General features: G+C 34.3%; 1 protein-coding gene across 1 annotated transcript in view; it reads left to right on the top strand.

Moving 5' to 3' along the window:
* The window catches only part of REV3L (REV3 like, DNA directed polymerase zeta catalytic subunit), a gene marked incomplete at both ends in the record, with an annotated part of 161,978 nt that overhangs the window by 97,539 nt on the left and 50,023 nt on the right, over positions 1-14,416 (top strand). The window contains 4 exons of the mRNA XM_080700388.1: positions 3,978-4,060; positions 5,478-5,603; positions 10,395-10,587; positions 12,248-12,359. Of these exons, the coding sequence (XP_080556514.1) occupies positions 3,978-4,060; positions 5,478-5,603; positions 10,395-10,587; positions 12,248-12,359 (514 nt within the window). The remainder of the gene's footprint in view (positions 1-3,977; positions 4,061-5,477; positions 5,604-10,394; positions 10,588-12,247; positions 12,360-14,416) is intronic.

Below are 14,416 nucleotides of genomic sequence, written 5' to 3'. Positions count from 1 at the left end.
TGAAAAATAATAATTACATGGAAAAGAATAAAATTGGACCCTTACCTAATCCCATATACAAGTATTAACTCAAAAATAGATAAAAGACCTAAATATAAATCTTAAGACTAAAAACTTTTAGAAGAAAATCTGGGTCATAAAACCTCACAACATTGAAATTGGCAGTGATTTCTTGGATATGATTTCAATGGCACAGGCAACAGAAGAGTATACAAACTCCCTAAAAAATAAAAAAAAAATATTGTATATCCAAAGACAATGTAAACAGAGTTAACAGTTACTAATAGAATGGGATAAAATATTTCCAAATGCTATATCTGAAGGTATATTAATATTTCAACTAGAAATCCTAAAAATTAACAACAATAAAGGCAAACAATACCCTTTAGAGATAGGTAAAAGACTAACATAAATAATGAATCTCCACAGATAACCATTCTTAGTTGTCTGTTGGATGGAAAATCTTGTTTCTCTGGTTCTGGTGTGTGTTACCTATTTCTTCTTTGTAGTTAATCTCTTTGAATATTTTCTCTAGCGCTGGTTTTGAAGACACAAATTCCTTCAGTTTCTGTTTGTCATGGAAGCTTCTTATTTTTCCATCTAATTTGATAGAAAGTTTTGCTGGGTAGGAAATTTTTGGCTGGAAGTTGTTTTCTTTCAGAGTTTGGAATATGTTACTCCAAGCCCTTCTGGCTCTCATGACTTGGTTTGGGAAGTCTGGAGTGATTCTAATTGGTTTGCCTCTGAATGTCACTTGGCCCTTTGTTTTTGTTGCCTTTAAGATTCTCTGCTTGGCTTCCACATTGGTCATTTTGACAATTATGTGGCGTGGGGATCCTCTTCTCCGATCCTGTCTAAAGGGAGTTCTGTAAGTTTCCTGGATCTGTGTATCAACCTCTTGCTCTATGTTTGGAAAATTTTCTGCTATTACTTCCTTGAAGATATTGTTGATCCCTTTGGTATCACTTTCTTTTCCCTCCTCTATTCCAATTATTCTTAGGTTAGCTCTCTTAAAATGGGCCCATATTTCTTCAATGTCAGATTCCTGCTGTTGGATATTTTTTCCTAGATTAGAAACTATGCGTTCATTTTTGGAATGATCATCTTCTAAGAGCGAGATTCTGTTCTCCATGTGGTCTAATCAGTTGTTTGCGCTTTGAATTGAGGCCTTTACTTCATTAATTGCATCCTTTATCTCTTTTTGGCTCTCTCTGAATTCTTTTCGAAGCACCTCTATTATTTCTACAGTTATTTTCCTTATTTGATCTTCTAGAAATCTCTGATTTTCTGTTTTATCGGGTTCTGATGTTGTGGGGTTGTGGGCATTCATTGCTCCAGTGTTATTCCTCTTTCCCATGATTTCGGGAGTTTGTGCCTTCTCTGGGTTCTTCCCTTGGGTCACTATGACTTCACTTAAGGTGCTCTGGATCTCGAGTCTGTAGTATCTCAGACCCCACTACTCCTTTACTGGGTTGTATCACAGAGTCTCCGACCCAGGGAATCGATAGAGGCTGCTTTAAACTATGGGGGGTGGCCAGGCGTGGTGGCGCACGCTTGTAATCCCCGCGCTTGGGAGGCAGAGACAGGAGGATCGCGCAGGTTCGAAGCCAGCCACGCTGGCCTAAGAGACCCTTTTTCAGATATATAAAATAGGTCTGGGAGTGTAGTCCGGAGGTAGAAGGGCTTCCAGGAACCCCAGTACCACCAAAAAAAAAAAAAATAAAAATAATAATAATAATAATAATAATAATAATAATAATAAATAAATAAATAAACTATGGGGGGTGCCAGGTTGCACGTTCTCCTATTGTGTGATATCACTGCCACCGCCACTCCCCCACTGGGTCAAGTCCCAGGAAGTACAGTACTGTGATTTCTCCTCTGTGGCCCGCAATTTGACTCACTGTTCTTGAGTTCGCAGATGTAGCTGTTGTGGACTCGTTGAATTCGCTGCTGCTGCTGCCGGTGGCAGTATGGCGCTGCTGCTATACCCTCGGCCGTGAGGCTGGCTTTTTTCTTCTTGATTTTGAATTCCACTCTGAGTCCTCGCAGCGTGTGCTGAACTCAGCCACTGGGAGCTTTAGATGTTCCCTGCGCTGAAAAATCCTGGCTGTTACGCAGCGGCTCACCTCGGCTTGCTGTAGCAGTCCGGTGAATTCACCGCTGCCGTAGGCAGTATGGTGCTGCTGCCGCGTCCTCGGGCGTGAGGCCGGTGTATCTCCTCTGTGGCTCTGAGCTCTGTTCTCAGTCCGCTTTCTCTCTGGAGCCTGGTGATTTTTTTTGTTTCTCTGGTGATGGTGTTTTCTGGCTATGAAAGGCGCTGAATTTGTGGTAATGGAGATTGGTTGTTAGCGGGACTCTTAAGCCCCGCTTTTCTCGGTCGCCATCTTCCCGGAAGTCACCTATAAGAATTCTTATAACTATATCCAGCTGCCTGTTTTGCATTTCTTCTTGAATGCTCAAAAGTACCACAAGATCAATATTTTTTAGGCTAATTCATTATCTCACTGCACACCTTCACCACCACTTCACCAAACCAACCCACATATACACATATATATGTGCCCACATATAGAAACCCAGCGTATCTTTTAGTTATCTTTTTCTAATAGTCCCACTATCTCTTAATCAGCTACACTAGTCAGAAACAGAACTTATTTATGACACCCTGTGATTACCAAGTCCTATCACTTATTTATCTCCTAAGTAACCCAAATCTATTTCATTCTACCTCTGCCACCACAACTGTAGGCCAAGCTGTCATCTCTTGCTTGGTTTCTGCACTAGCCTACTTACCTACTTTTAGCAATTTCTAGTTCTTTTGCATGATAATCAGGAAAAATCCCTAATCCATTCCTAGTTAAATACTACTATTCAGATTTCAGCTCAAAGAAGCCTTACTTAATCTCTTTAACTAAAGTTTCCAGTTGTATTTTCCTTTGTTTTACTTATCTTAATTATACCATAGTTCCTCCTTATCCAGTTTCTTGTTCAGAAAATACACTTACCCACAAGTGATGGTGGTCCAAAAATATTAAATGGAAAATTATAGAAACAAATAATTCCTAAATTATAAATTGCATATCATTCTGAGTAGCATGGTGAAACCTCTCACACTTTTCCTCCTGGGATGTGACTCATCTCTTTCCAGCATATCCATACTGTATGTGCTTCCCTTATTAGTCATTTAATAGCCATGTTCGTTAGGACTCATGTTGTGCAGTGTTTGTCTTCAAGTAATCCTTGTTTTTCTTAATAATGGTCCCAAAGAACAAGAAAAGTGATGTTGGCAACTAATATATGCCAAAAAAATAACCATAAAATGCTTCCTTTGTATAAGAAGGTAAAAGTAAAATAAGTTATTTTGAGGAAGAAAAAGACCACATTCATAAAACCTATAGTATATTGTTATAATTGTTCTCATTTGCTGCTGTTGCTATTATCTCATATTGTGCTGTCTTTTAAATTAAACTTTGTCCTAGGTGTGTGTGTGTGTGTGTGGAGAAAAAAAACATAATATAAATTGGAATAAATACTATTCATGGTTTCAAGTATCCACTGGGGATCTTGGAATGTATCCACAGATCAAAGACTACTGTAATTTTATTTTTCTATATCTATGGTGAATTTTTGGTTCTTTCTAAAACCTATGAGAGGAGAGAGTATTTTTTCCTCTTCTCATAAATACTTGATAAATAAGTAAGTAAATGAATTGAGTGATTCTCATGAATAATGACTGAAGTGTAAAACTTAGCATTTAAAACATAAATGTGTTTGTATAAAAAAATGCAAATTTTAAAAATAATTTTGGTGAGGATTAGAGGTTTGAATTGGTTTCATTTTTAAATCATTAAATCTGTGGGGAATTATAGGACTGTTCACAAATGGCACTTACGTGTTTGGAAAAACAAACAATTTTTTAAAACACAAGTAGGTAATTTTGATGTGCAAGTTAAAAATGAAATTTCTTTCTACAGAACCAAAAACCCAGAAGTTGAGTAATAAGAAAGGAAGTAATACTGACACTCTTAGAAGAGTTCTCTTAACAACACAAGTGAAGGTAACTATACTAAACATATTTACAGATCAATGGTATATCCAATCTTATTTTTAGATATCAGTTAGATAATTGATCATTTGTGTCTCAATTTTAAAATTATTCCTTATATTTTTATATCATTTACATATCTTTGAGACAACAAGAAATTGCCTATTTTTTTAGTTATTTTTGTTGTTGGGATCTAAAAGATTCTTATATGTAAATACAAATATTACAGAGAAAGTGAATATGATAGCCAAAATGTGGATTATGAGGATACAAATACATTAACTGATTACTGGCAAAGTCAGAACAATCCAATGACAGCAGAGCTCAAGTAAGTGATTTTTGATCCCACCAAAAATATATCCTTTTTCTCGGTTTATTACTTTTTTCTCAAATAACTTAATTTTTTCAATTTACTACATAGCAAAGGAAAACAACATTGCCACTGAAATTGAAAAGTTATAAATGTCTTTATTCAGATACCAAACCAATGATAGTACTTACCTTAAACGTACATGGTTATATTTTAAAATATACATTAGGTGTGTATCCTTGGAAATATATGATGGAAATCACTTCCATATTGGCCAAGTCTCATAAATATATTTTAGTACTTATCTTCTGAGATTGTACTTCTTAGACTTCATATACAAAATTATTGAATTATAAGACAAATATTAAAAGCAAGTACTACTAATTTGATGTATAAATCAACATTCTAGGAAAATGGTTAATGGATTTTTAAAATATACTTTTATTGGTGCATCATAATCTCACATCATAATGAAGTTCAGAGGGATAGGGATATACATGCACATGGTACTTGGTGAGCCTCCCCCAGACTCCCACCCCAGGCCCTTCCCTTGCAGAATCAATACAGAATATTGAAACTGGTTCCTGATAATTCTGTATATGTACATAACATTAGTGAAAGTGTTTTCTTCATCAATTCTCCCTGGTTAATGGATTTAAAAGGCAGAAAACATTTTAAGAAATAGATCTTATTTTTTCTAAATACTTAAAGATTATGTATAGTATTCATCTTTCATATAACATGTGTTATTAGGGTAAAATACAAATCTTTTATAAACTTGAGCCATTGTAGTTGCAAATAGATTCTTTGTTTGCCTTTTTTTCAAAAAAAGGTAAAGATAAATATCCATGTGGTATATCAGCTCTCTATAAAACTTATTTGGGGCTTCTAAATCGAGAGGTCAATACATGATTTGTTTACAGATTTTATCAGATATTTCTACATATATGCAGTTGCTAGAATAAAAAATGTAAATAAATTTTTTCTTAGGTTTAAAGAGATCATATAAGCATCATTTAATACTAAACACAAAAAGCATATTATCTAAGTGGATTAAGTAGTCAAATGAAAGAAAATGATTGCTCATTTATCTTTTTCTGGCTTTTTTTTTTTTAATAGAATCAATTTGCAGCAGTGAATACCCCAAAGAAAGAAACTTCTCAGATTGATGGACCATCTTTAAGTAATACTTATGGTTTCAAAGTCAGCATACAAAATTTACAGGAGGCAAAATCTTTACATGAGGTAAAATTGTGTAACAGTAAGAACACAAACATTGTGATTAACTATTAGATTTTATTAAATTGTGTTTTCCTTAATCTTTATTTTGTTGTTTTTGTTTATAGAAGTAGAAAACTTTTAAAGTATCCATCAGTTACTTAAACTACTTTATGGTTTCACAATTCTCACAAATCTGATAACCAGAATTTAGTTTTTAAGAAGCTAAAATTAGAAAAGGTTTTAAAATACTAGATTTGTATATTAGTTAATCCATATTTTATTATTTTGGTATTATACTAGGATATTATAACATATCTGAAATGTAATATTAATTGTATTTTGCTTCATTATTGCAATAATTTATAAACTAACCTACATACTTTAACATTACAAACTGTATGTCAAAGACTAAGACACTGTCTTCAAAAATATACATCAATTATAATATGGACTAGAAAGAATATGTAAATGGGTCACTATTTACATATTGTTACTATTTAAACTATTTACATTTATTGTTAGAGAGATAAATGTATATTTATCTCTCTAACAAAGCACATATCTGACTATCAATAAGATGGAACTCATATTTTCATTATTTATGTCTGTGCTTTCATTGTAGTAGCCACTAGCGATGTGGCTGTTGAGAACTTAAAATTCAGCCTATACAGCTGGGAGACTAAATTTTTAATTTTATTTAATTTACCTTGAAAAAATGATAGTCATTCATTGGAAAACTTGTTAAGAATATTTGGAAAAAGTTAGGATTTATAAAACTACCTTTTCAACTGTAAATTTTTTTGAAATCTAAATATAAAGTATTTGCATAGAAATTTAGCATCCACATTGAGATGAATATGAAGTTACTCATCAGTAGTTTTTTATACTGGTTACATACTGAAAGGATAATATTTTAGGTATACAATTTGACCATCGGTAACTCCAAAATCTAAAACCTGAAACTTTCTTGAGTACTGACATGATATCATAAGTGAAAAATGCCTAGCTATATGAAGGCTTGTAGTTAAAGCAAAAATGAACTAAAAATATTGTATGAAATTACCTCCAGGTAGGTGTATGAGGTGTATATGAAACAAATGAATTTTGCATTTAGATTTGGATCCCATCTCTGAGCTGTCCCATTATGTATATGCAAATATGCCAAAATTCAAGATACTTTTGGACCTAAGTATTCTTTAGGAATACAAGGAATTCTCAACTTGTATTATAAAGTGGAAATAAATAAATAAATAAATAAATAAAGTTGAAAAAGTTTTCAGATTAACTTTAACCAGAGTTTAATTCTTTCATTATAAGTGGCTTTCATTATTTGTGGCTTTCATTATATTTCTATCAGATAGTGTTGGCTTATATGGTTATTTTATGTCTTTTTTTAAGGCAGAGAATTAGTAGCCACCTATAAATTATGATTTGGGGTGTGTGTGTGTGTGTGTGTGTGTGTGTGTGTGTGTGTGTGTCATGTGGGACTGGGGATTGAACCCAGGGAGATCCTACCTCTCAGCTATATCCCCAGCCCAATTTTATTTTTTGTTTTGAAGCAAGGTCTTGCTAGGTTCCTGAAAGTCTCTCTAGGTTGCTGAAGCTGTTCTTGAACCTACAATCCTCCTGTCTCAGCCTCTCAAGTACTGGAATTAACATTATAGATTTGCACCACAATACCCAGCTGTGATTTGACTTTTTATTTGAAGTAGATACTAGAACATAGCTCACTCCCTCATTTATTCATTTGTATATTTTTTCATTAAACAGCATGCATGTAGTTTCTTTTTTGTACCTGCCCCTGTACTAGCTCCTGAAGCCCAGATAAATTAGGGATAAACTCAGAAATATATATCTCATCAACTGTACAATCAAAATTAAAAGTTAAATACTTTGTTAAAAGTATTTATCAAAGCAAAATTGAAAGACTTTGGCAAAAACACTTGTTACATCTGGTTATTCTCTTGCTGTTTGAAAATCATAATTTTCAATTCATATGTTGTATGTGTGTGTAAATCATAGGTTCCTTGAAGTTAAGAAACTTTTAGGACATTACACACACCTATAATCCCAGTATTGAGACAGGATGATTGCAAGTTCAAGGCTCAGTCCTGAAACCCTGTTTCAAAAAAAGAAAGAAAAAAAGTCTGGGGTTGTAGCTCAGAGGTAAAATGCCCCTGGGTTCAGTCCCCAGTTCCACCAAATTGAAAACATTTAGGATGTTTGGTTGGTCACTGACTTCCTCTTAGCACAGGCTTTCCTCATCTCAAAACACATTTTAATAGCCACCTGGTGGTCAGGACAGGAAATAACTCCCCCAAATCAGCTATACTCCCTTTCTCTGGGAAACTCTGTCCATAGTATTTCCTGCTTTCTTGCTATTGCCCAGAACTAATCTCTAACTTGTACATATCAATACTTTGGAATTGTTTCTCATCTACTTACCTAGTCATATTCATTACAATTAAATCTCTTTTGCCATCTTTTTTTTTTTTTTTTTTTTGGTGGTACTGGGGTTCCTAGAAACCCTTCTACCTCCGGGCTACATTCCCAGACCTATTTTTATACTTTTTTATTTGGAAACAGGGTCTCTTAAGCCAGTGCAGCTGTCTTCGAACCTGCATGATCCTCCTGTCTCCACCTCCCAAGCATGGGGATTACAAGTGTGCGCCACCACACCTGGCTCTTTTGCCATCTTTTTATTCTATATTTACGTAAAATATATTCCTAAGAGCAGCAGTACTGCCAGGCATGGTGGCACACACCTTTAATTCCAGTATTGGGGAGGCTGAAACCAAGGATCACAGGTTTGAGAACAGCCTCAGCAAGTAGTGAGACGCAACCTAGCAAGATGGTGTATCAGAATAAAAATAAAACAGGGTTGGGATTATAGCTTGGAGGTAGGATGTCCCTGAGTTCAATTTTCAGTGCCACAAAAATAAATAAATAAACAAACAGTGCAGTAATTCTTTTTTTTCTTGGTATACTGGGGATTGAACCCAGGGGCATTCTACCTCCAAGCAACACTCTCAGCCCTATTTTTTATCCTTTAATTTGAAACAGAGTCTCACTAAGTTGTATAGGGCCTCGCTAAGTAGCTGAGGCTGGCTGCAAACCTGCGATCCTCCTATCTCAGCCTCTCAGGTACTAGGATTATAAGCGTATGCTACCACACCTGGCTAATAATACATTTTATATCAAGGAACAGAAAGGCACAATTTGAGTGTGAAGTTTGGTTTAGTAATGAAATTAGTCTCCAAGATTCTTGTAACCTGAAATTATCTTCCCACTCTCTTCCATAGTTTTCCCCTGTTTTCATTCTTTTCTAATTGGTTTTTTTGTTTTGTTTTGTTTAGGTTTAGGGGAGATGTTTTTCTTTTATAACTTTGTATTTATCAAATTAATGCTTGATTGTTATTAAGAATAAAAGCCTGAAATATAGTAAAAGTTCGCAGGGACTGTATGTAGAGCTCAGTGGCTTACCTAGTATACTCCTAGCATACATGAGGGCCTAAGTTCCATTCACAGCACAGCAATCAATTAGTCAATATTAAATGTGAAAGTTCTTTTCCTTAGCTTTCCATTTTACTTGATTTTAATTTTTTTAAATAACATTTTTCTTTAAGCAAAAGCAATAGTATGTATTTCTGAGGAAAGTAATAGATTTGTGGATATTTGTATTTATATATTTTCATTCATTTGCAGGCAATGTAAATACAAGATATAAATTTGATATAAATTCTTTATTAAACTTATATAATCTGAATACTTACCAATATTATACTAGTAGTCTATTTTTTATTTCCAAGTATACGTATACGGTAAAATATGTAATTCAGCCTGCATATTTTATTTCACTGTATTGCGTAGATTTTTCCCTAACCCCTGAGCTCAAACAATTCTTTTACCTCACTCTCCTGAGTAGCTGAGACTATAGGTCCCCTGCATTCAACTCTGTCTTGAATTTAAAAAGAAAACTAAGAATTACAGTTGAGGGGTTTTTAAAAGCCTACGGAAATTAAGTGAAAAGCAATTTTTTGTTTTACATGCCAAAGAAAATATACAATGGATAAAAATCTGGCTTGTACCAACATACAATTCTTTTGTTGCTGTTATTCAAGAAAAACTGCAATTTAAAAAATCTGTTTAATGTATACAAGTCTTAAGTAGCCTTCAAGTAGTAGCAAATTTAGAAGTAGAAACTTTAAAAAAAGAGACTCTTAGCCGGGTGTGGTGGCGCACGTTTGTAATCCCACGCTTGGGAGGCATAGACAGGAGGATTGCGCTGGTTCGTAGCCAGCCTCACTGGCTTAAGAGACCCTGTTTCCAAATTTAAAAAAATATATAAAGTAGGTCTGGGAGTGTAGCCCTGAGGTAGAAGGGCTTCCAGGAACACCAGTACCACTTAAAAAAAAAAGAGAGAGAGAGAGAGAGACTTTTAAACTATAGGTATAGCTATAGTTAGTTAACTGTGTAAAGAGTAAAAAAATGAGACACTCTAGTTTGAATGGACAGTCACTTAGACTAGTTCTCGTTCTCAGACAGGAACTGTGAGAATTGAGAGACTACATATATCTTAGATAATTTTAAGTGTTGTCATTGGGAAATTATAACACAGACAAATATCCTTAAAAATGAATTAATTTAATCTTAGATGTAAAAATCGTCACTTAATCTATGAATGAAATTATGATTTTTTTCTGTTATGGCCATTTTTTCTGTAATTTTACATATCTTCTTGGAGTCTTAGTGAAATACACTTCTTTGAACATGTATTTCTCAAATAATATTTAAACATTTTTATTTCTTTTATAGATACAAAATCTCACTCTAATCAGTGTGGAGTTACATGCTCGAACTAGACGAGATTTAGAACCAGATCCTGAATTCGACCCAATCTGTGCTCTATTCTATTGCATCTCATCTGACACCCCACTACCAGATACAGAAAAAACAGAACTGACAGGTGTGATAGTGATTGATAAGGATAAGACCGTCTCTAGTCAAGGTATTGTGGGATTTTTTTTTTGGGGGGGGTGGTTGATTGATTTGGTTTGGTTCGGGTTTTTGTTTGTGAAACTAGGGATTGAACCTAGCAGTTCTACCTAAACTACATCCCCAGCCCTGGTTTGTTTTTTATTTTTTTAACAGGGTCTTATCAGTTGCTGAAGCTGGCCTCTTAACTTGGGATCCTCCTGTCTCAGTCTCCCAAGTACTGGGATTACAGACAAGCACCACCATGTCCAGCTTATTTTTATTATTGATACACCTGTCCACTCTCACATGAATCTTTTTAACCAGGAGAATTTCTGTGCCAGAAAGCTAATAGACTTCCTTTCTAAATGTTTGTTGGGTGGAAGCAGATAGGAAGTTATGGTATCTTTGTTCTAAGTTCATTATCCTTACTTGAATTATTGTTGAAAATTAAAAGTGGGCTAGGATATAGCTCAGTGGTAGAGTGCTTCCCTAGCATATGTGAGGTTCTAGGTTTGAACCTTAGCATTGCAAGGAGAAAATTCAGAACCAGTATGATATGAAGATCTTAATAAATTTCTAATTACATATCAAATTTGTTCTAAATATTATTTAATGAAACACTGTTCACATAGAACCCAAATGAAGATTATGTATCTCTAGCTTGGATAGTCATCCTTATGTATGCAAAGGCATATATTTTGTTGCTAATACAGAATTTCTCTTTGCTTTAGGAAGTGAAGTTAGTGCTGTAAGTTTATAAGAGACTTTAAGGTATTTTCCAGCTTTGTTTATAACTCGAAGGTTTTTCATAAAGTATACCATATAAACATTTTATAAACTGCAAATGTTTCTCTGCAGTTTTAAATGATAAACATTAGAAGTGAATTCAGTCTACTGAGGAAGAAACCATACCATAGAATAAAACTATGTAAGAGTTTGAAGTTTTATAATGGTGTACTTGAGGCAGCTCATACCAGCTTACAAGCCAATTATTGAATTTTCATGAAATTTTCAAGATAATTGATGTCACTTTGATAGCTTGAAATTAGCTGTAGTAAGAAGTCTTGCATCATAGACATAGTCATGCACTACAATCAGGACCTTTTCTTGAAGAGGTTATGGTTAAACATTTTCCAACATGTCAGTGATTAAAATAATCTCTGCTTAGCAAAACTCTTTATTAAGAAGACCAAGATGAGTTTGATGGTGCATTCCTATAATCTCAGTACTTAGACTGAGATAGGAGGATCGCAGGTTCACAGCCAGCCTCAACAATTTAGTGAGGACTTCTGCAACTTAGTGGGACCCTGTTTCAAAATAAAAAATAAAATGGGGCTGGAAAGTTTAGCTCAGAGGTAGGCTGCCCCTGGGTTACAAAAAAAAAAAAAAGAAGACCAAAGACTGAAATAAGCACTGAGAAATATCCAAAATAATAAAGTTTCTTTGTGGGTAATATGTGATTATCTGTGAATGAAGACTTTTTAAGAGAAAAATGAAGGTATGAAATTTGAATTTTTAGTCACATATTAAACTAAAAAGCCTTTTAAGAATTTTTGCAAGAAATTTAGTTAATTGTTTTGGGGAATGCTTTCTTAATTTGAAATATTTCACACTTTTACTCAGAAGCAAGGATTAATATATGTTATATTGTAATATAATGATGTTATATATAATAAACATTTTTTTTTTAGATATCAGATATCAGACTCCATTGCTTATTAGATCTGGAATTACAGGATTAGAAGTTACCTATGCTGCTGATGAGAAGGCACTTTTTCAAGAAATTACAAATATAATAAAGAGGTATTATCTTTTATGTTTTTATTTTCCTAATATTTGTTCCATTTTTTCATGCTATTGCAGAAAATATAGGTGAAGAGTAAAAGTATCCTTCCTGTGACCCTTGAAAGTAGAAAATTATCTCTAGAAAGATTTGCATTCATCCTCCCACCACATCACCATTTCTATCAGATAAGGGATAAGAATTATAAGATCCTATTCTCAAGATGGGTCAGAGAAAGAAAAATATTTGCTTAGCCTCTAGCTTCCCAGTTGGATTTTAGGATGGTACTATGTATGCCTAATAAGAAGCAGATAAGCATACAAAGTATAGGAAGTATGCTGGCACACAAAAATTGTAGAAAAATGTATAGAAAAGGTTTTTCCACAAAAAATTTGTAGAAAAATATATTTTCTACAAAATTAAGTTAAATTTAAAAAGCATCAAAAATGGTGTGCTACTAGCCATTACTCTAGGGAGAGTACCTTTATCTTTTCACAGAGGTTGCCATCAACAAGAAAGATGCTTTCATTGCACACTTTTATTTCTGCAAGTAACTTATCAAAAGGAACATTGAGAGTTTCCATCAATACCATGTGCCAGCATACCCCCTATACTTTGTGTGCTTATCTTCTTCTTGTTAGGCATAGTACCAACAAAAGCATTACATTCAGACATTGAGAATTAAAAGTGTATGCAATGAGAGCATCTTACATGTTGATGGCAACCTCTCTGAGAAGATAAAGATACCAACAAGTGTTAAGACTCAAATAGATAGGAACCTATCTAGTTGCCTGTGCTATTAATAGTAAAAATACCTCGGATGTAGAATGCCCCTGGGTTCAACCACCCATACAACTAATTAATTAATTAATTAATTAAAAATTTTTAAAGTCTTAGCTTGTTGTCTGGTATATAATATTTAATGTTAACCATGTAAGGTGCAGTGTTAGGTGCTAAATATAAAAATGAATAAGATATAGCTATATACTCTTAAAGATTTTTATTGTCTGTTCCATTCTTAATGTTTACTTTCTCAGATAGCAAACATAGAAGGAACTATAAAATGATATTAAACAAGCAAAATCAAATCCATTACCTTCTTGTCACAATTATTTTTCTCTTTCTGTCCTTGGACTAGTAATAATTGCACATTTTTCTTAGTCTCCCTAACTTAGATATAAGCTGTGATTTCTCCCTTTTCCTTTTCCCTATGTTATATCCTATCCATTTAACCTTGGGATTTTTCTTTGTTTTGTACTGGGAATTGAAACCAAGTGCATTCTCTCTTTGAGCTACCCTCAGTCCTTTGTGTGTGTGATACGAGGATGGAACCCAGCGGCTTTCTACTTCTGGACTACACTCCCACATGTATTTTTATTGTTATTTGGAAATGGTGTCTCATTCAGTTGTAGAGGGCCTTACTAAGTTGCTGAGGCTAGATTCGAACCTGCGATCCTCCTGTCTCAGCCTCCCAAGTACTGCGATTACAAGTATGTGCCACTACACCCGGCTAAATTTGTTTTTTGAAATAGAATCTCAGTAGGCTACTGAGAGTCTCACCACACTGCTATTGTTGGCTATTCACCTGTAGTCTTCCTGTCTCAGCCCCCCAAGTACTAGGGATTACAGGTGTACGTCACCATGCCTGCTCCTCAAGATTATTTTTCATGTTCATTCCTTCCCATTAATACTACCCTAGAGTACTCTGATCTCATCTGCACAGATGTTAGTGTATTCTTTAACTGTGAAGCAGCTTTTCTCTACCTAAACAATTTGAGGAGCATTGGACTTAGTTCTTCTTTGTTCTTGTAGAATTCAGCAGGGAATCTGACTTTTCACTGTTGGAGGGCTCTTTATTGCTGTTTCAATCACATTGCTTATTTATCTGTTTAGATTTTCTATCTAGTTTAGGTGTTCCAGTTCATTGGAGTATAACTTTTCAAAATAGTTTCTAATGATCCTCTGGATTTCCACGCGGTCCGTGGTGACAATCTCCTTTTTCATCTCTTATTTTCATAACTTGGGTCAATTATTTCTTTATTTTGGTTAAGTTCTGCTGCTTCTGTCTTCATGATTA

Source organism: Muscardinus avellanarius (genome assembly GCF_963383645.1).
Source record: "Muscardinus avellanarius genome assembly, chromosome: 8".
NCBI lineage: Eukaryota > Metazoa > Chordata > Mammalia > Rodentia > Gliridae > Muscardinus > Muscardinus avellanarius.
This window is presented reverse-complemented; position numbering and strand designations above follow the sequence as displayed.